Source organism: Equus quagga, chromosome 4, assembly GCF_021613505.1.
Source record: "Equus quagga isolate Etosha38 chromosome 4, UCLA_HA_Equagga_1.0, whole genome shotgun sequence".
Classification (NCBI taxonomy): Eukaryota; Metazoa; Chordata; class Mammalia; order Perissodactyla; family Equidae; genus Equus; species Equus quagga.
The window spans coordinates 99,780,706-99,803,478 of NC_060270.1; the positions used below are offsets into that span (position 1 = coordinate 99,780,706).

General features: G+C 37.9%; 1 protein-coding gene across 12 annotated transcripts in view; it reads left to right on the forward strand.

Moving 5' to 3' along the window:
• The window catches only part of PKP4 (plakophilin 4), a 232,102-nt gene that overhangs the window by 170,044 nt on the left and 39,285 nt on the right, over nt 1–22,773 (forward strand). For 5 of the 12 annotated variants that reach the window (XM_046657988.1, XM_046657990.1, XM_046657983.1 and 2 more), the window contains 7 exons: nt 2,812–2,943; nt 3,054–3,244; nt 6,085–6,637; nt 11,920–12,108; nt 14,052–14,271; nt 20,990–21,122; nt 22,239–22,452. In XM_046657988.1, coding sequence (XP_046513944.1) covers nt 2,812–2,943; nt 3,054–3,244; nt 6,085–6,637; nt 11,920–12,108; nt 14,052–14,271; nt 20,990–21,122; nt 22,239–22,452 — 1,632 coding nt within the window. The remainder of the gene's footprint in view (nt 1–2,811; nt 2,944–3,053; nt 3,245–6,084; nt 6,638–11,919; nt 12,109–14,051; nt 14,272–20,989; nt 21,123–22,238; nt 22,453–22,773) is intronic. The other 7 variants (XM_046657989.1, XM_046657993.1, XM_046657994.1 and 4 more) reach the window with 4 other exon arrangements.

The following is a 22,773-nucleotide window of genomic DNA, read 5'->3' on the forward strand; positions in this document are numbered from 1 at the left end:
CTTTTATATTTCCTTAAAGATAAAGCACAAAATCTAGGCCCTGTTCCCCATACCCAGTTAATAGGGCTTCAGGTTGGATTTGGGGCACGCGGAAATTTAGTCTTTTCGTGTTCTAGTTACCGTCGGAATGTCCTTTTCTATATTCTGTTTTCTGAGGCATTGCATTTAAAAATATAAGAAACATGTACTAACATTTACAGGGTACATGGTCATATTACTTTTGGGGTAATTTTGTTTATTTTGTTTGTTTTTGTATATTTTGAGATAGCAATTCCGTTAAGTTTTATTATTAGAGTGACCAGTATGGAATCACATATCTCACAATTTGTGCTTGCTCTGTTTAAGATTATTTATTTTAAATAGCTTCTCTTAAAGAAGAGTTCAAATGAGCGCAGTTGCTTGTCATGAGGTTCGTGAGAAAATGTTTCATTGGGTGAAGAGACAAAATTGCTAAGGTACAGATTTTTAGGGTGCTTCTTTCTCTTTTCCTATTTAAATAATAGCTTCTAATAGTTTAAAAAAAAAAAAGAGGCATATACAGAACTGTAATGGTTTTGGTCTCCATGGTGATAGTTTTTCAGATCTTGACACTGCCTGCCACCTGATGTTTCTAAGCCAAAAGCTTTGATATGTTGGTGTCCCAGGTTTTATCATGTGCTAAAGCTGAAGCTAAGAGCTGTCTAAACATCTTTCTGTTTTTAAAAATGGTACATTTTTCCACGTGTGGGAAGGTCTGGAGCTACCACAGTGTTCCTTGCATATCTACAGTTTGTCGCCATTCCATGTTTGATTTTGCAGAGTCTGTTCCTGGATGAAACCAAGGTGGACGGCTGCAGAGCTCTGGTTTCAGGCCCGCCAGTTCCCTGTAAAACTCTCCTAGCCTGGCAAACTATGTATTTTGGGTAGTCCTTAATAAAACTCCTTCAAGAATTGCTGTATAAGAGCGTTTAGAACTCTGGAAACTCCTAACAGGAGGCTTACAGATGAGGCGGATGGCTCTCCAGTACTAGCAGCCTGACAGAGACTTAGATCATGTTTCAGCGTGTACAAGGGAAGCCATACACAATCTGTGATCTTTATTGAAATTCCAAACTTAAGAATTCAAAACTGTCACAGAACTCTACTACCTAGAAGCATACTGTCAAATGATAAACCAGGAGACAGGTTGTTAAAAACCTATATTAAGAATGTCAGCGAATCTTTCTGGAAGCTAGGAATCAAAACCTTGAATTGAATTCGACATCAAGTTAAAGGTTTAGAATGCAATGCGATTCCCAGTTCTCTCATAAACCTTGTATTCACTCTCCAAACTAGCTTGATCAGCAATGCCTAAAAGTTTGACTTTGCTCTGCATAGACAAACTTTATTGAACACCCTAAAGTAAGCCACGGCACAATGTGAGGCATGAGTCAGCACTCAATAAAGAGAGGCTGCTATTTGCCTGGGAATTTATTTGTTCAGCAAGTATTTGCTGGGCACCCACTGAGTGCTGTGCACCTATCCTAGGCACTGGGGGTACAACAGCAAGCAAACCAGACAAAAGTCCCTGCCCACATTGAGCTTATATTCTAGTGGAAAGAGATGGTGGTAAGTGCTATAAAGAAAGGAAGAGCTGGCCTCCTGTTGTTAGTGGACACTGCTTAGGTATTCCTTCCTTGAGGAGATTTTTCCTAAGCTCCTTTCCCCCAGACACTCACCCACTCTCTCACACAGCCTCCCTACCCCCCACATCTTTACTCATAGCTGCATTCTTAGAGCCTGGCATAGAGTAGGGCCTTAATAAATAGTTAAAGGAAGAAAGTCAGAAAGGAAAGACAAATGAAGACATTGAAATCCTTGGGATTGTGTATTGAACTCAGGTTGTGATATGGACTTAGTTTAAATCTTTGCAGTGAGAGTGAAGCAACATTCCTGGGAAAACGTGTAACATGAGGGTTAAATCTGAGGAAAGACAGACTAATGAAGAAAATCAGAACATGGACAAACGTATTTTGAGGATATTAGAGAAAGGAGGATATAGTTGAATGGAATTGGGAAAGGGCACTATAATCTACACCACCTGAATTTACAGCATAAAAAACAGAAGTTGGAATAGAGAAGGAGGAGATAAACTGTTGTTTTGTTTTGAGTTTAAGACAGCAAAATAGTACACTTGAAAATAAAACAAGATACTAAGAGAGACAGATTTGGCTAGAGGAAACAGTAATCAAGTTAGGCGTGTCTGTATTCATTTGGAAAAAGAATACAATAAGCAAATGGATAAGAAATGAAAGTTTCCGTTGTTTGCAACTCTGAAAACTGCACAGTTTTGTTGATTTTAGATGATATGAAATATGACATAAAAAGCTAGCCCTACCTTCAGAGGTTTTGTCACCAAGTTCAATAATATGAACACCATGCAAGTTTTCATTTCAAAAGTTTGAGATATACAGGATCTTTTTTTTAAATACTTGGCCACCATTCTGACTCAGAATATGTTAATCTTCTTGGAGAAAGTCACCTGAGGGTGAGTTTTCCAAGAAGGAACAAGGTCAATTTTCAGGTTTTAATTTAATATACTGTATAAATGAATTTGGGGCTGGTAGTCAGGATGAACAACATTCATGAAATTTAGTAAAATATAATAATAAACTGAGTATATGGAACACTTTCATATAGAAAGGAATCAAAATGATTATACAGTTTAAGTTGAAAATAGCCTTGTGTTAACATAGATTACGAGATGTTACTGAGAAATATCTGAACCTTTTTTAGCAAGTTTTTATGAAATACTGTCATTAGATTTAGCTGATTAAACTTATCTTCTTACAGATGTGCCAAATACTGGTGTAAATAAACCTAGAGTTTCTGACGCTGTCCATCCCAACAACTATCTCATCAGGACAGAGCCAGAACAAGGGACCCTCTATTCACCAGAACAGACATCTCTCCATGAAAGTGAGGGTCTGTTGTATTATCTTTTAAGTATTAGATTTGCTTTTAATACTTTCTTTTTGAAAATGAACATCAGACATGTCGAATAAAGATATTTCCTGCCGCTTTCCTTCCTGTAGGATCATTGGGGAACTCAAGAAGCTCAACACAAATGAATTCTTACTCCGACAGTGGATACCAGGAAGCAGGGAGTTTCCACAACAGCCAGAACTTGAGTAAGGCAGATACCAGACCACAGCATTCCTTCATAGGATCAACTAATAATCATTTGGTGAGGAATTCAAGAGCTGAAGGACAAACACTTGTTCAGGTAAGCCAGACACACATCAAGATCCTCATAAGGAAATACCCTCCTAATTGGATATCTCTTAAAGTATTCCTTATTAAAAGTAAAACCAATACAATTTTGAATTTATAGAATGGATCAAGTAGTGAAATCATTTTACACTATTCGAGTCTATGATGTTAAGGAATTTTTAGGCATGAAACCTGAAAATATATTGGTTTCTATTAATGAGCGCCTATTAATGAATTTTGATAAATTACAGACACAAGAGAATAATTCTTCTGGAAACAGCAAGTTTGGCATGAGAGGAGACGAACAGGAGAAGTGTGAGAGAATTGGGAGAATGTTGGAAGAATTGAGAATATTGTGGTCCCTGAAGGGTTATGAGTTTCTAAAAACACTAGAGCTAAAATATGCTGTAAATGGTCCTAGGGGGCAGAACACTGTTCCCACACCTGCATAAAGTGGGACTGGCCCATTCTAACCAAAGTTTTTTGCCTTCATCACTGGAATTGTTCCTGAAAACACCTTTCTTTCCTTTGTTAGAATATAGATATTCCTTCCTGTGGAAAGTTATATATAGAGGCATATCCATTCTGTTAGGTTAGTGTTTGCTAATTTGATAGTAAAAAAAAAATAGTATTGCATATGTATTTATAAAAACTCCTTAGCTGCTCACTCATTGCCACTTCATTCACATCAGTTCACCAGCATATGCCGGAATTAAAATTAGAAGTGGTAGGAGTCCTGAGTGCCAGTGACCGGTGAGGATAACTATCTGTCCAAGTACCTAGTGATTTCTGTGGAACTGAAAAATGGCAAGATGATCAAAGAAGTTAGGCAAACTCTGCTTCTCATAATGAAGTACAGGAAGCCCTGAAGGTACACACAGCAGTGGGCCAGGATTCCCAGTGCCGAAGGAGAAACACACAGTACGACCTTGGCACTTTTGCTCAGCAATTTAGGGGACATTTTTAAGTAATGGGAAACATTTTTATATTAAAACAAACATAAATATAGTGCACGAATTTTTAAGCTAACACAGGAAATCTAGTGCTTGTAGGAGGCTACTTCAAGCTGCACCCGGTCCTCAGAGTGTGCATTTTCTGCTTTGCTGTTAGGGATGCTTTGGTGGGAAGGTTTGAGGAGCTCCGGACTAAACGCTTATAGGAGTTCACCTCCTTAGGTGAATTTCTATGTCAGCAGGTCTGAAGTCACTTGAATAGTAATTATCTTAATTATAGATATTGTCTTTTTCCCCCCAAAATGTGGTCATGTTACTCCCCCCCTTTTTTTAGCTGCCTGTTTTTTTTTTTTTAACTTATGGTAAGTTGATCTTGTTCCTAGAGCTGAAGAATTAGGTCACAAAGGGATCTCTTTTTAAAATTTAATTTGTGTGTAGTCTGAGCAACACGTTTTCTAGCTGTCTGGGCCAAGTATCCCATTTTGGTAGTAAACAGCTCATATGTGGGATTTTCTTATGTTTCTCACTACTAGTAAACCTCAAGCACAGATTTTAGTTTTCCAGCTGTCTGCTAATTTTTAAACTTCCTCTTTCTTGCCTTACTGTTTATCTGCCATCCTCTGCCCTCCCTAAATCTTCTCTCCACAGCTATTACCTTCCCAAAATTGTTGAATTTAAGCTTACATGAGGTCTCCGAGCAGGTGTTTCAGCCAGCCCACTTGCTTGTGACACCTGGAGACAAAGCACGTTTCCTGTTGTGACATCTAAGAGTGTACACAGTTCTTGTCTTATTCCTTTTTTCTCCTTTATTGCCACAACTAAAAGTGAAAGGGGGCTGATGGCAGCTGGACCATAGCAGTGCTTCATTCAGAGTGCTTCATCCTGGGCTTGTAACCCAGCCCTGGTGTCTGTTTCCCATGCCTCTTGCCCTCAGGCCTGGGCCCTAGTCCAGCCACCATTCCTCTTCCTTGTCATAGTGCATCAAGAAAGGGATCTGAGACCCATTGTTTGTAGGAGTCTACAGAGTCATAGAAGGACCAGCCATGGCAGATATGTTCTTCATTTCCCATTCTGGTCTTTTCCAGCTGGGTAGGCCAAGAACCCAGCAGAGACTTTGAGCATTCCTCCTGCTGGAACATATCTTGGGGTGCCTTTATTTGCATCTCTTTAAATCCACAAGCTAAAGATAAAAGTTCATAGAATCAAAGGAGGTAGAAATAAGTGGCTGATAAGCACTAGAAAGCCACACGTGAGCTAAGAGACAAATTCAGCTAAAGCACCTGTGCAGCCACGCTGTCTCTTGAGAGGAAATTCACAGAGGAGAGCAGTGGACCCCAGGCTGTATCTAAACATTCATTTACTCCACATTGAAAGAACATTCCTTTTGTTAACGGGGCCAACCCATAAAAACTAAGCAGTTATAGACCCTCCTCTCGCTACATTTACATTGATGTATTAAAACAATTTTTTGTTTTACACAAATACATTACCTTGGCCAAACTTTGACTCACAAAGAACAAGATAAGTACATTGCTCCAGTGACCCTTCACCCTTGCAATACAACATTTTATGTGTTGTGAAAAAGGCATAGTCAAGAGGGTAGAAAATGTAAAGAAAAAAGAAAAAGAAACATTAAATGTCTTCACATCTCTCTTTACTGGGTAATTTTAGTAGTCTGAAGGGGGAAAGGTGGAGATTAACCCACCAAAAAAAAATGCAGAACAAGAAAAACATGATGAAAAACCAAGATCCAGCTCTAACGCATACAAAGGAAAAGAAACTGACACCTAAAATAAAAAGTGAATTTGCATTTTGTAGTGAGCTGTGTGCATTATTTTGTGTAACGACAATGGACGCAAAACCCTGGATAAACCCGTTCTCTTTTTTCCCCTTTCATCAGCCGTCAGTAGCCAGTCGGGCCATGAGAAGAGTTAGCTCAGTTCCATCTAGAGCACAGTCCCCTTCTTATGTTATCAGCACAGGCGTGTCTCCTTCAAGGGGGTCACTGAGAACTTCTCTGGGTAGTGGATTTGGCTCTCCGTCAGTGACCGACTCCCGACCGCTGAACCTCAGCGCATATTCCTCCACCACGCTACCTGCTCAGCGGGCAGCCTCTCCGTACTCCGCACAGAGACCCGCCTCCCCAACAGCTGTACGGCGGATTGCGTCAGTCACCTCCCGGCAGACCTCCAATCCCAACGGACCAACTCCTCAGTACCAAACCACTACCAGAGTGGGGTCCCCGCTAACCCTGACAGATGCACAGACTCGAGTAGCTTCCCCATCCCAAGGCCAGGTGGAGTCGTCGTCCCCCAAACGCTCAGGGATGACCGCCGTACCACAGCATCTGGGACCTTCACTGCAAAGGACTGTTCACGACATGGAACAATTCGGACAGCAGCAGTATGACATTTACGAGAGGATGGTTCCACCTCGGCCAGACAGCCTGACAGGTGAGTACAAGCTGACAGCGCTAAAATTGGGCTGGGCTGAGTAAAGCCCAGTGGGGAAATCTGTGCAGCCAACGCTGAAACAGAACATGATAACATGGAAAAAGTTGTTTCCATCTCAAAATTTACACTGCAGACCTCAGTCTGACTTGTCTCTCAGGCTCTGTAATTCTTCATGCATGAAATTATGTACATTTATATCAGGAGAACCCTTTCGCAATGAATCATTTTTCCCCCTCACAATATTAGGATGTAATAGGTACATTTTTGCACTTTAGGAGAATTGGTTGGAATTCTAAGCTGGTTGTTGTTGTTGTTGTCGTCGTTTTTAATGAAGGATTTTTCACCAGCTAAGCTTATGTATACCTTAACCCATAAGTTATGTTAAAAGGTGGGGTCAGAATATCTGTTTTTAACTATGTAAATTTTTTTAAAGAACTGCTTTAATAATGTAGACTAGAATATGGATTTCCTCACCTACTGCCTTGACTTTAGCCTCTCCATGGGAGATGCACAAAGCTCTTGTGAATTACCTTCAAATGCTGCTCAGATTAAATCAGAAAGACACCAGCCAGGTGCCTGTTGTTGTTATTATTATTATTATTATTATTACAGTCATTTGCTTCAGAGTTTTTTCATGGAGAGTTTCCCACTTAATGTATTGACTTTGTTATTTTGATTAAAATGAAATTTATCTTTAGTGTTTTAAATTATATTTTAAAAGTAGCATATACAAAATGATAAAAAAATTAAAACTATACAGGAAAATATGGAGTGAGAGGTAAAAACCTCGAGCTCCTCTTTTACCCATACCCAGTCCCACACCCCAGTTTGTGTATCTGATTTCCAGAATGTTTGTTTGCAATATAAGTATATGCATTATTTACAAATATGCAGACATTGTATTTTCTTTGTTTTTACATGATGGATTCTATTGTATATGCCTTCTATGCCTTCTTCTCTTTTAATATCTCTGAGAGCTTCACTTCATTCTCTAAATAGATGCCTAGGACCCCACTTTTATAGATGTATTTTAATTTGTTTATTTTAATTTATTTAATCGTTTCTCTTAGTGGATATTTAAGTTGTTTCTCATTTTTAGCTATTAGGGACAATGATACAATACATGTTGTTCTTCCTCAGTATTTGCACATAGATTCTCGGATAACTGTGGGATCCATTTCTTGAAGTAGAATTGCGGGAGCGAAATTATGTGTGTCTTTTTTCTTAAAGTAATCTTGTCAAATTGCTCTCCTGGAAGGTTGCACACGTTTCTATTTCTACCAGTAGTTTGACTGTGCCTGTGCTCCTGCACCTTCACTAGCATTGCATATTGTCAAAGTATTTCATCTTTGCCAATCTGGTAGATAAAAAGCTGTACCTTATTGTTTTAAATGGCCCATATTGAATTATGACTGAGGTTGAAGATATCGTATGTTTATCTGCTGTTTTATTTTTTTTCTGCAAACCACAAGTTCAGGTCTTTTGTCTATTTTTATAATTGTAAAAGCTTTTTATACTTGAAATAAATTAGCCTTTTGTAGTATACTTCTCAAGTATTTTTCCGTTTTGTAATTTGTCTTTTGACTTTGCTTTTGGTATTTCTTATATACAGAAGTTTTTAGTATTTTTGTGTAGTGAAATTAATATCCTTTCCTTATGGACTCTGGGAAAGGTAAAGCCTTTTTGATATTTTCTAATTGAATAATTTTGCATGAAGAATTAATATTGAACTTGATTTTGAGCTCAAAGAAATTCCTATAAGAGAAACCACCTCTTTTTCATTCAGCCATCAGAGGAGTGTACTTGGCTTAGAAATTTTCTGGCATGCCTCTGAGAAGTATGCAGCAAAGTGAGGTAGGAATCATTTATGAAATTCTGCCTCCCAGGGAAACCTGAAAAGATAAATAGTTCTGAGGATCTCTGTGCTCCGCCCTGTGCTTGCACAGAACAGCTATGCAGAAATCTGTATTTGCAGTAGAGTGAAGTGGAAGCACAGGGACGGAAGCGAGCACGTAAATTACTGTCTCCGTGTTTAACCCTGAGGACTGATCTTTGGCTTAAAAAGCCTGTTTCTCTGCAGGTGAGATATGTTGTCTTCATGTTTCAGGGAAAAAAATTTATACCTGGCCTGTCACAGATTTTGTTTTTCCCCCAAGAATACTCCAGTCTTCAAAAGAAGCTCGGGGTTTCCTTAAAAATGTTCTGGGGAAGCTGTGTTGCCCATTGTCTACCTGCTCACTTATTCTGAATGTGAATCCTAATTTGTGAATTCCTTTCTTCTGTTCTTACTTCAGAAAGTGATGTGCTTGTCATTATATTTGCTGTGGTTCTTGATTTCAAAGGATTCATAAGTTGCTAATTGATGAGCCTAAAGCAATATTTTGTAATAGATTCAGACACTTGGATATTTGTTGATTATAATTTAAATGATGATACAATGTGTGTATAAATTACTTCCTACAACAGAAAAATATGTCTGCCCTAAAATATTTGTTTCAGTATAATCGCATTATGTCAAGAAAAGTTTTGAGAATAAAAAGAATCCATATTTGGAAGATAAGTTTATGTTTATTTCCAATGTCTTAAATAGAAAGGTTTTAAATCACAAGGAATATATCATCGTAATAGTAAACTAATATGTATTTGTGGAATTGCAAATAGAAACTACTGGTTGGATAAATAATATTGTAGAATATCAGTGTTTTCCATTTATTTGGAGAGGGAGATAAGGTTATTAAAAATTAATCTGTGGAAATGCTTCTGGAAAAATTATTTCTAATAGCAATTACAGAACATAGTTACTTGTCTTCCAGTTTAAAAGATATAAAGTCATAGTAGCCTTTCTACGCATAGTCATTTTACTTAGTCTATAGCGGCTATGTAATTTTGTAATTTTTTAAACATTAAATCTACAGAACTGTGTGTTTTGTTTTTAATGCATGAGCAAGTAAACAAAAATAGTAACAGTCACTCTTATGTTATTCACAAAGGTTTCTAATAACAAGAAAATTGCTATATCTCACTATAATTATGTCTTTTATTGCTCATTTTAATTGTCATATGTAGTAATTTCATCTTGCTAATAATTCTGTAACAAGTGAATATTTACTGGATACTTTTTGTAGTCTAAGTGGTAAAAAGCTCATTTTGTTACCTTTCCCATGAAATCGTGGTAAAGGTTTACAAAAGTTTTCAAATACATGAATTCCTGTGAAGACTCTAGCTGGATCCTTGTACAGCATGAATATGACATTCTGATAACGGTGTAGAAGGTTTTGTTCCTATTTCACATCACGGTGCAGGTGGGCCACGGGGGCTCGGCCAACGTCAGGAGCGTCCAGCGCTCAGCTGGCCTCTGCCCAAGTGTGAGTGATCTGCATAGTCTCACAGTGAGTCAAGAGAGTTTGTCGCTCTACTGGGTGTTAAATAGCACCTCATATTGATAAGATTACCAAGGACTTTGTACAATCACCTGACCGCTTCATGTCACCATTAACGAAAACAGTGCCTGCACTTTTGTTCAAGATACTCATGGGCTCCATAAAGAAATGGAGCTTATACTCTGCTAAGAAGAATGAGAAGTGTGCCAGTGCCTAAAAAGCTGAAACTCTCAAATGAGAACTTTACAATAACAATCATAATACTGTCTTCACAGTTCCATTCGCTTCTGTGGACCTCTGGTGGGCTAACCTTGCTCTCAGATTTTGTTCGTAGAGGGCTCTGTTGAGTTCAAGGTTTCTCACACTGCGTCTCACTGATCCTGGAGGGGTAGCTGTGTCCAGTGTTGGGTCTGCCGTGACAGAGCGCTGACCTGGGGTTTCCTCTCAGCCCTGCCAGGAAGTAGCTCTCCAGTGGGAATGAATCACATTTCCTTTTGCGCTCTCAGTTTACTCGGTTTTAAAGTGAGAAAGTTTGGCTGGATAATCTCCCAGTTATAAGATTGTACAAACCTGTGATCTTCATTTTAGCAACTGGGGAGCCAGTAGGCGAAACCCACATTTCTTCATTTCATTTCTTTCCATGTCACATTGCTGTCCAGGATGGGTAATAATCATTCATTTTTGAAGCTTTATGTATTAATTTTCTTGCCTCTCCTCACTAAGCAACATATAATTATCACTCACATTCAGGCCCATTTGCTTTTAGTTGTGATATGATTAGCTGAGCTAACAGGATGTGAAGGATCCTGTCTTTTTGTAATTAGTTGCTGTGTTAATTATTTGCAGTCTTTTTAAGAGCAAATGTGTACTGACTTCATATATGTTTGTGCTTTCTCTTGCTCATATTTGGAATGTAGCCTTAGTTGGTGTTCTTACCAAGTGACAAGTTTTACCTACTAATGATGACAAATCACAAACTGCTGAGCATCATAATACAGAATATACTAACTAATTCACCTTTTTTAAGAAAATAAAATGTTTGGGTTTGAAATCTACTTTTTTATCACAAGTCTTGTGTAAACGTTAGTTATTAGCAATTTAAATGAAAGACTGTCTGAGATGACTTAGTATTAATGTACTAACTTTGTACTTTTCCTTTACACTAGAAAGAAGGTAAACAAGAATCTGGTATGTGGGTTCCTGTAAAAACAACTGTTTTTGTTTTAAAGGAAAAATACGATAACAAATAGTAAAATAATACTTGATAATTCTTAATAAATGTTATTAGTTCACTGATAATGTTTCCAATTTTTTAACAAAATTCCATGTTTTTCCATAAAAGTCATGAGTGAATTCATTGAGAGACGTATTTTAAAAGAGTTCTTGAGCATTCAGCTTTTACTAAGCATTAGTATGTAGGTGTTGTCTAGGGTGTTGGGATTTACAGAGCTGTGGGCAATGGTGGGCGTGCCCCCAAGGAGCTGGTCATCCACTGGCAGAATGGGGCAGTCCTGCAGGGCAGGAAAAGAGAACAGCAGGAACCATATTTTGTATATGTTTTTAACAAGGAAAACTGTATGATGGTAAAAGAGGGCATTCTTTTTTTGGTTACCGTCTTAAAGTAGCTTACAACTGGGGAATGGATTTCACAGTATCAAACCATTTAATAATTTCTTCTTATTTTTTCTTAGAAAATGTACTTTATCTTGCTTCCAAGAGAAAGTTGTATTCTAAAAAATGTACATGGTGTCCTTTTCGTATCTATCCTCCCTCTTTTGTAAATCTTACTAGGTTTGTTGTTTAGACTTAACACTTGGTCCTGTTGGTTAGGAGTTTAATTAGGGCTTTTAACCCCACTGCAAATTTCTCAATTTCTTAATGATGTAATTTTCCCACCTCTAGGCCTACGGAGTTCCTATGCTAGTCAGCACAGCCAGCTTGGGCAAGACCTTCGTTCAGTTGTGTCTCCAGACTTGCACATCACTCCTATATATGAGGGAAGGACCTATTACAGCCCAGTGTACCGCAGCCCGAACCACGGAACCGTGGAGCTCCAAGGATCACAGACGGCATTGTATCGCACAGGCTCAGGTGGGCGACAGCTCCTTTTAGCTGGGTTCCCAATTTCACAGGCCCAAGAGGAGAAGGATTTTATTGAGATTAGGTTCCCTGTTATAATGAAATCATGTTGCCCATTTGCTTGTCACATAAGCAGCTGTGATAGCAGATCAATAAATAGTGAAACAGAAGTTCATTTAGTACCTATTTATAGGTGATATATTTTCACCTTAGTTCAGTCTGATCAATGAATGTAGTGATTGTACTGTTAATTCACAAAAAGTTTGTAGAGCTGTAAGTCTGACTGTCCTCGGGTAAGAAGCATATCAGCTATAGAAAGGAAAGCCTTTGTTGGAATATTTCCTTGGAGTTTTTGTTGCCTGGAACGTGTATTTAGAGAAACTGCCTACATGAGTTACTTGGCTATCTTTGATTTAGCATGTGTGTAGCCCAAGTGTATTTGGTATTATTGTTTTTTGGATATTGGATTTCCTCTGAATGCTTAAGTGAAGAATGTGAAATAAATGTTCCTTATGATGGAGTCAATCTGGGACAGAATGTAGTAACAGCATTTATGAAAATACGGAGCTAGTGCCTCCCGCTCTTGCGCCCCACCTTCACGTTTACACCACCCCGTAGTGGCTGATAGAGCAGAGGCTGTGGCCCATGGCTGTGTGAGCTGCCAAATTGTGCTGTGGCTCTGGCTTGCAGAATCTCAAGACACCCTTCTTTTTTTTTAAAAAAAAAAAAAAAAGGTAGTACAGATTTATTAACGTGCCCACAAATGAACTCCAGGTAGTAATGATAACCTCCCAAGGGCACAGCTGTAGGAGACACACCTCCCAGGAGGCAGAAGACTATATTTGAATTTATTCTTTCCCGAAAACTGACAGTTTGGTTCACTGTGGGGTTTTTCTTTGCCCAGAATCACCAATTGTTACCAGTTGGTACCAAAGAATGTACGAATTTTTAATAGGTGTTAGTGAAGGAATATTTCACTTGTTATGTTCTATAAATTGAGGAATTTCTTAATAAGATTAAGAAATAATGTTGTTAAAATCTTTTAATTGCAGGAAGAATATGTATACAATCGTTAGAGAGACACATGCTGCAATAATTAGGAAAGAAATATTAGGGTCTGGCCCTATGGTGTGGTGGTTAAGTTCGGCCCACTCCACTTTAGCAGCCCAGGTTCGAATCCCAGATGCAGACCTACACCACTCATCAAGCCATGCTGTGGCAGCAACCCACATACAAAGTGGAGGAGGATTGGCACAGATGTTAGCTCAGGGTTAATCTTCCTCAAGTAAAAAAAGAGGAAGATTGGCAACAGGTGTTAGTTCAGGCTGAATCTTCCTCAGGAAAAAAAGAAAGAAAGAAATATTAAATACAGTGTACAGTACCTTTATACAAAGCATCATGCAATAATTTAAGGGAGTAGCTATAGAAGAATTGGATGTATCAGTCTTCTCTCTTGTGAAGTAAGTTTTCCGATGTTATCAAAATCTACAGGTCCATAAATAAAATGTATATCAAAATAAGTAACCTATATGTACAAGTGTTCAAAGTTTGATGGTTCCAATTACCTACGAATTTGAATATCTTACTTGTTTTTTATTGCTAAAGTGAAATTAAGGAATTTTGCCGTTTATTTCTAAGATTAGTTTAATTCTTTTCCTGTTTTTCTCTTGCAGTTTTGTTACTAAATCTTAATAAGCATATTAAGACTTATTATGTAAGCAGATTTATAGTTTCATTTTTGCTCATTCCTGCTAATAAAATTACAAATATTTTGTGTATATTAAAAACTTAAGTGCCTTTTTTTAGTACTGAGGTAGATTAGTAAAATCTAAAAGTAAGCAATTTATATAATTATTAAAAACTATAATCCCTCTTAAAATTAAAAATATTTTGTCTTTGAAAAGTACCACCTCACAGAGAACATACTAATCTTTTTAAAAATGTTGACTTTCTAGTAGGTGTTGGAAATCTGCAAAGGACGTCCAGCCAACGAAGTACTCTGACATACCAAAGAAACAATTATACTCTAAACGCTACAGCAACCTACGCAGAGCCCTACCGGCCAATACAATACCGAGTGCAAGAGTGCAGTTATAACCGGCTTCAGCATGCAGCACCGGCCGATGATGGCACCACGAGATCCCCCTCAATAGACAGCATTCAGAAAGACCCCAGGCAAGTACGGGTTATGAGTCTCCAGCATGTGACGTTGCCACAGGAGCCAACCAGTTCCTTCATTTGGACTTTTTTCAAGTTGCCAAGTCTATTATAATATCAGTAACTCCTTATCTCTAATATTCCCAGTTGCATTCCAGCACTGTGGGTCATTGAGGTTAATTTCTCTTTAAAGATAGATTCCTTCTCTCAGTGCTCTAATAATAAGTCAGGGAATGCGCAAGTCTTTGTGAATATCTGCAGCATTCATCACTGACATACTTCACCAAGGCAACTACCTGGGATAGCCTCTTAGTCTGAATTACACAAGTGACTTTAAGGGATCATTTTACCCCTTTTTGTTTATCCTGATGGACTTCTTAGACGAGGGCTTCAGAAAATGCATATGGTTGTTTTAAACTGGGAAAGACCAGTGTTGTGTACGTTTTGAATCATATTTTCAGTGCTCTGTTGTGCTTTTATTAACTAGGTCCTTTGCAAAGCTTTCTGCCATTTAGGAGAAAATAGTGTACAAGAAGTTCTCATATCTCATAAGCAAAAAATATTTGGCAAATAATAGATGTTTCCTCGTTTTAACTTAATTTGGCCTTGTAGGAAGCATGTTTTATTAAGATAAGTATGAATCATTTAGTACTTGATTGGTTTTGAAAAACTGGGCTCTTTAATGAAAACCATTTAAAATATTCAGGAAATAAATAAATAAAGATATTTAGAAACCAAAAGAGAATTGAATTTCTGAAAGAGTGAAATTATTGCTAAATTTTAGGCAGCTTGAGTGTTATTTTAAGACCTATGTTAGCAAGATTTCATTCACTCTTCACCCACAAATAGTTGTTTCGCTGGAAAATTATTATAATTATCAATTCATTTTTAGCAACCTACCACCTTATTCTAATGAATGTGAATTAAAAGCACTAGTGAAGTTTTGGTCATTAAAACAAAATAACTAAAGGTACTTTTGAGTTGAATGGGAAGCCTACTGTTTCACTAAAACCAGTCCACCTGTTCGCTCTTTCACCTAAAATTCGTTATGGTTTATACATACATTTGGTTCTGCTATTCCTGTTTGCCACCGTTTTGCCATTTTAAGGACTTCTAAAAATAATTTGTCTGATATTATAATTAAGTCCAATATAATTAAGTCAGAAATACTTTTACATGATTTTGTTTTTAAAATCCTCAAGAAGACGAAAGACGAGGGCACCCTAATAGATGAGTTTTGAATTGTGGGTAGTTTAGATCACACCTTGACTGAACCTGCAGAGAATAGAATAGCTACCCAGAAAAGCAGTGAAGTGTGAGAGTTTCGAGTTTAATATATATCCCTGAAGACTTCAGTTTTGACCTCTGATATGAGTTGATTCACTATAAACAAGGATTTCATGTATGATAATATAATTCAGCTATTCATAGTATGATAATTTCATAGTCTAATGCATAAAACTGTTATGGCTAGCCTTGATTATATGAAACTTTACTGATAATGCATTTTGTAGGATGAATAAATGACTATCTTATAATGATAGGTGAAATTATTCTAGCTGAAACTGGAATCCAGTTGAATTTGAAGTTTGTTCAAAACAAAATAAAAAGCTCATGACAACTATTATTTAATTTTTAGTTTTGAAAATAGCAACATTAAGTAATGTTTTTATTCACTTCTAAACCTACTTTCTTTATCGTTAATACTACACTATCATTAGCCTGAAAAATTCTCTGTAAGGCCGAATAAGTTATTGATGTTTTCTATGTAAAAGGAAATCTATGAGATTTTTTTATACTTGTGTAGTTTAGAAGCAATATTTATTAATAGTACAGACGATGCATCAAAGGAGTATAACAGTACTTCCTATGGGAGGTGACAATGACTTAAAAAATGATAGCATTCAAGGTGCTCTTTTTGAACAGGGCTTAATCTTTGACGTTCAACAGAATAATTCCATTTACTGTCCCCTCGACCTTTATGTTATGGTTAAATATTTTACTTCTGCATACATTATAAAACCCATAATAGAGTGTTATTTTTACTGTAAATAGTCAGTTGTCTTTTAAAGAAATTAAAATAAGTAAAAAAGATGGTCTTTGTGTTACCTATTTCTTATTTATAGTTCTTTTCCTTTCTTCCTATAGATTCAACTTTCCATCTCAACTCATTTCGCTTCAGTCTAAAAACTTCCTTTAGCCTTTCTTGTGTTGCATGTCTGCTGGCAACAAGTTGTCTCAGCTTTAATTTATCTGAAAATGTTTTTATTGCACTCATTTTTTTTTTTTTTTGAGGAAGATTAGCCCTGAGCTAATGTCTGTGCCCATCTTCCTCCATTTTATGTGGAACACCTGCCACAGCATGGCTTGACAAGCAGTGGGTAGGTCTGCACCTGGGATTTGAATGAGCAAACTGAGGGCAGCCAAAGTGGAATGTGCAAACTTAACTGCTGCACCCCTGGGCCAGCCTCTATTTTACTCATTTTTTAAAGGATATTTTTGCTAGACATAAAATTCAGGATTGACAGGTATGGGTGTTTTTTTTCTCTTTCAGTACTTTAAAAGACATCATTCATTATCTTCAGACCTCCTTTGATTCTGATAAGAAATCAGACATTTTTATCATTCTTCTCATTATGTAATGTATCTTCTCTCTTGCTGCCTTTCAGACTTTTCTCTTTATCTTTGACTCTCAGCAGTTTTACTCTGACAAGCCTACATATAGTTTTCTTTACACTTAGCCTGCTTGGGATTCACTGAGATTCTTTGATTGTCCAGTTGATAATTTTTACCAAAATTGGGGAACATTCAACTATTATTTCTTTAGATATTTTTTTCTGCCCAAACTCACTCTCCTCTCTTTCTGGGATAATGTGACATCTCACAGGTTACTGAAGCTCTGTTCATTTATTTTTATTTTTTTTTTCCTCTGTGTTCTTCAGATTGTATATTTCTTATTGATCTGCCTTCATATTTACTATCATTTTTTCTACACTTTCCTAAGTGTTAAGCCAATCCAGTGAATTTTTTTATTTCATTTACTTGATTATTTTTTTACAGTTTCCATGTTTCTGATGACATTCCCCATCTATTCATTCCTTATATGCATCTTTTCCTTTAAGTCTTTGAGCACATTCATAATATCCATTTTCCTCTGATGATTCCAATATCTGAGTTTTCTCTGGGTCTGTTTCTATTTGTTTTTTCACATCTTTGTAAGTCACATTTTTCTGTTGCTTCTTATGCCTAGTAGTTTAAAATTATATGGTAACTGTTGTGGATGATACATTGTAGGGACTTTGGATTATGTTGCCTTTTATTAGGGTTCTGAGCACATAACTAAGTTACTGACAGATGCTTTTGATCTTGTCAAGATTAGTTTTGTTCTTTGTTAGGACAAGTCTATTTCAGATTTGTTTTACTCTCAGTGCATGTCCCTTACTCTGTGGCATGGTTCTTACTCCTAAACATGGCCTTTGTGGAGACTAAATGCTGAGGTACTCAGTAAGGTCTGCTCTCTGACTGGGCTGCAAGTCCACCATCATCTGGTATGTGCTCAGCTCTCGGTTCTGTGGCAGAGACTCTCCACCAGACATGTATATGTGCCCTGCACATCCCAGCACTCAACTAAGGACTTGTGAGTAGTCCTCACACAGACTGGAGGAATCTCCTCTGCATAACTCCTTCCTCTTCAGTACCCTGCTCTGCAAATTCTAACTACTTTGGCCTCCCTAAACTCCAGTTTCCCCCCTCAGCTCACTAAGTCCGTTATGCTCACTTGGGCTCAGTTTCTTGTGCAATGATCCAAAAAGTACCCCAGACAGAAAGCCAGGGAACGCAGGGCTCCTAGATGAGTCCCTCCTCTCAAAGATTACATTCTTGTGTTACTTGTTATCCAGGTCCTGAAAACAGTTTCCTCATACATTTGGTTCAGTTTTATGGTTGTTTATGGGAAGGCAAAGTCCAGTACCAGTTTCGCCATCATAGCTGAATACAGAAGTCTTAGCTAAGGTTTTAATGAAGCAAATTCTGGCAAACATTGGTGCCAGCCAGGCAGCCCATGAATTGATAGCAGTCTTTCCGGGGTACATTTCTGCTGAAAATCAAGGTTGGAGCTGGTACCAACCTAACCTAAGTGTCCGTCTCCAGCTGGAGCCCACCTTTTATGTTGTCTGGCCCTCATGGTACTCAAGGATGCCAAGAAATCTTGACCATCCCTGTGCCATTTAAAAGGACAAAAATGTATGTTTGTAATGATTATGAGTCATCAAGATTAAATCACACTCCTTACACTCTGTTAATTACAGCATAGATTTACATAACAGGCTTTAGACAGATTTTCATCAGAAATAGTTAACATAGTTTCAATGTGTAAAAGGAAGTCTATCTATTACAGAGAATGCCCCTATTTAGTATAGTTCCCTTTTCAGGGATGCTATTAATAAAACATCTGTATCATAATTCAAATTATATAAATTATTTTAATATGCATCACCACAATTTAATCATCACAGCCAACCTAAGAAGAAGGTAGACATTTTTTATTGTTTTATTGTTCCTGTTTTATAGATGGGGAAACTGAAGCTCCAAATAATTAACTGGTTTTCAAAAATCACATAGAAATTGAAGGACCTGGGATTTAAACATAGGCAACCCTAACTCCAAATTCTCTGCTTTTCTGCTGTGTATCCTGCCTCTCATAGCATTTGTGGTATTCTTAATGCCTGTTAATGACATTATCATCCAGTGTCTCCCCCAAGCAAGAAATCTCCATCTCATCCTTGACTTCACTTTTCAGAAGATCATCTGGCTGCCGTGCAGAGTGGGTGGGGGAAGGGGGGGATATTTGAAGCAGAGAGAACATCTAGAAGGCTGTTAGAGGGTCCAGGCAAGATGGAGAGTGGGTGGATTTGGTTTATATTAAATATTTTGGAGATAGTCAATAAAGCTTGCTGATGGATTAGATGAGAGGGACAGGGAAAGAAAGAAATCAAGGATGGCTATATTTTGTGTTTTGCCTGACACGAGTAAGCTCAATAAATAATAACTCCTGTTATTGGTATGAAGACTAAACTTTTTAGTTTGGCATACAAGACCCGGTAGAGAAAACCATGTTTTATTCAATATTTTTATCTCCAGCACCTGCTATGCCACCTGTAGCATAGTAAGGATTCACTAAATATTTGTTTGAAATGGTAGTATATATGTGTGTGTGTGGGTATGGAATGACCTGCCTCTTTGTATTGGATGAGACAGTTAATAGATGGAACCTTCCCAGACAGAGAGAGTCTCTGGGCCTTTAAAAACTGGGCTATAGAAGTACCACTGAGTCATCAATTTAAAGCTTTTTTTAAAGTTCTATTCAGTATTAATTTATCTTTTGATTAACAGTTCACTTCATCCTGTAATCAAAGTCTAGAAATTTGTTTCTTTGTGAACCATTTTTTCTTTTTTTTTAAGATTTTATTTTTTTTCTTTTCCTCCCCAAAGGCCCCTGGTACATAGTTGTGTGTGGGTCCTTCTAGTTGTGGCATGTGGGACGCTGCCTCAGCGTGGTTTGAGGAGCAGTGCCATGTCCGCGCCCAGGATTCGAACCAACGAAACACTGGGCCGCCTGCAGCGGAGCGCGTGAACTTAACCACTCAGCCACAGGGCCAGCCCCTGTGAACCATTTTTAAGAAGCTATTCTTTACATAATATAAGCATAAATTCACATTTAAGAAGGATTCCAAACAGTGATCCAATCAAATGACATCAGAAGATTCTGACACTGTGATGTTACTTGAAAAAAGCAAAGTATAAAAGTGTATATACTTAGTCTGATTGTATACTCATTATACAAGAAATGGGATAGTGTAAGGGTTGGGGGCACAGACTCTGAAGGCAGACTCAGATGTTGCTCTGCTGTCGACTAGCTGGGTGACATTAAGCAAGTCGCTTAGCCTTTCTGCCTCAACCTCCAAATCAATAAGGTCGCTCTAAGAATAAATGAATTAATGTGCAAAAAATGCTTAACACAGTACCTGGCACAGGATAGGTGCTCATGAAATATTAAGTGCTATTTGATAATAATCCAATTCTTTGAAAAAAAATTCTATACGCATGCATGTGCACATTTGCCCACATATATAGAAAAAGAGACCAGCATGAAATGTCAGCAGTGGTTTTCTCTGGATATAGGATTACTGATAAAATATTTTTTCTTTTTTATAATTTTCTGTGTTTCTGTCTTATTATCAAGAGCAATTATAAATACTAAGTTTTTTTAGAAATCATCGGTCCCACTGTATATGTGATTTCTAGGCTGACACCAGCTCTATCTATTGCCGCCAGCCTTTCTTCCTCTCACCTCAGGAGTGACATCTTACCTCACTGATGTGCACTGGTTTACCTGAGCCTTGCACCTGGAAATTTCTTACATAGGTATCAAGGCATGAAATTAGAATCAGGAGGAGGAAAAATAGAATGGAACACTTACTGATGCCAAGAACTTCCTTTGTTCCCCTCAATCTCTTTCTCTGCATCTGTGCATCATGGTTTCTTTAAAACCCTAGGCATCTGGGCCTCCACATATGTTCATCAGGGGTAAAAAAAATATTTACCTATACACCTTTTAGGGTTTTTGTAACTTCCCATTTTGATCTCAGCTGAGCTTTTTTGCTTATGACAAGTGTTTCGTGCGGTGTGTCATTAAAAGATGGGCCTGCCTTTCTGACGCCATGTTTTCCTCGCGTAGGGAGTTCGCCTGGCGTGACCCTGAGTTGCCCGAAGTCATTCACATGCTGCAGCACCAGTTCCCGTCAGTCCAGGCGAACGCAGCCGCCTACCTGCAGCACCTGTGCTTCGGCGACAATAAAGTGAAGACGGAGGTACAGGACCCAGTGCCCGGGATGCCCCACGGGAGACCGTGTCTGTCCTTTTAGCAGTCACTTGCCTGTGTACTTAGGAAATTACCAGATGTAATTCAGAGGTGCTTTTCAAGGGATGTTTTGATACCAGATACTCTTCTACTTCTCAACTGTGCATTTCAGTATTTCTCAGGAAAAACCAGGAGGAGTGTGTTTTTTGGAGTGCTTTTAGCATTTTTAAATTGTATGTCCACTCATTGGCTTGTTTGTAAAACACAAAGTGAAACCAATTTAACCTACATTTTAAAAGTATGATCTAAAAGTCTTTTAGGTAAAAATTACAGTATGTAACAAATTAGTGAGTTCATGTATTTTTATGAGATTCTGGTCAAGATTGGTGCCAACATACGATTAAGTAAAGTTACAGAAGATTTATAATCATTACTAGTACTCAACATGTATGAAAATTTTATTTCAGATTTTAAGGTTTTTTGGCATTTCTGCAAAGTGAATCACTGGTTATTGACTAGTGTTCTATAACACAGATTCTTTTAACATTTTAGGCCCTTTTCCCCCTGCAATGTCATGTAGAACTCAAGTGGTTTTCATCGATTTAATATGCAAAGCAACATACCCTTACAGACCTAAAGGTGGATGCAGTAAATAAAGCCCAAAAATGTTGATGTAATGTGCTAATGAATTGACAAATAGAATAAAATTTAGGAGAGTAACCTAGAGAAATTCTAGAAACCAAATGACTTCCGTCAAAATTCCTTTCCCGTGTTGTCTCCGCCCCTGCACACAGCTTTATTGTGTTTGTATATCTGTTCACTGCCCTCGGGAGTGAAAGCACAGTCCCTCGGCGTGTCAGGGGGTTGGAGGAGGACTGTGTTGCCTGCACTTGGCCATTAATCCACCGAGGTCTCCCTTCCCTTTTTTATGCCATGAACCCAGGGGAAAAGCTACATCTTGGAGAGTGTTCTTAAAAGTTATAAAAGATGTGTTGTTTAGAATAAACGTAACATGTTGAAATGATCTGGAGTTGTCCATTTCCCATGATCTTTCCATAACCGACTTCTGTTTGCTCACTGGTGAATCATGTCACTTAGGCCTGGTCCCTGATATTTTTCATTCTAGGTATGTAGGTTAGGGGGAATCAAGCATCTCGTTGACCTTTTGGACCACAGAGTTTTGGAAGTTCAGAAGAATGCTTGTGGTGCCCTCCGAAACCTTGTTTTTGGCAAGTCGACAGATGAAAATAAAATAGCAATGAAGAATGTTGGTGGAATACCTGCCTTGTTGCGACTGTTGAGAAAATCTGTTGATGCAGAAGTCAGGGAGCTTGTTACAGGTGGGTAAAGAATGTATTCCTGTCCTGGAGGAAATGTTGCAAACCATCTAGACTGTGCCCTTGTGTGGGGGCCTTGTGAAGGAGTCGGAGGTTCTAGGTGGTAGATGATGTTGTATTGCACAGCTATGACAAAGCCTGGGTATAGAGCAATCTCATGATACAGAGGCACGTGCAGTGCTACAGCGACATCTCTGTCAATTTCCTATCAGTTATTGGACTTATTAATGCATAAGCATCACTCACAGATGTCTTGTTTATAGAGGACTGAGTACCTCATTTTTTATGTATTTCACAGTAAATCTACTTGTTTCATATAGCTTG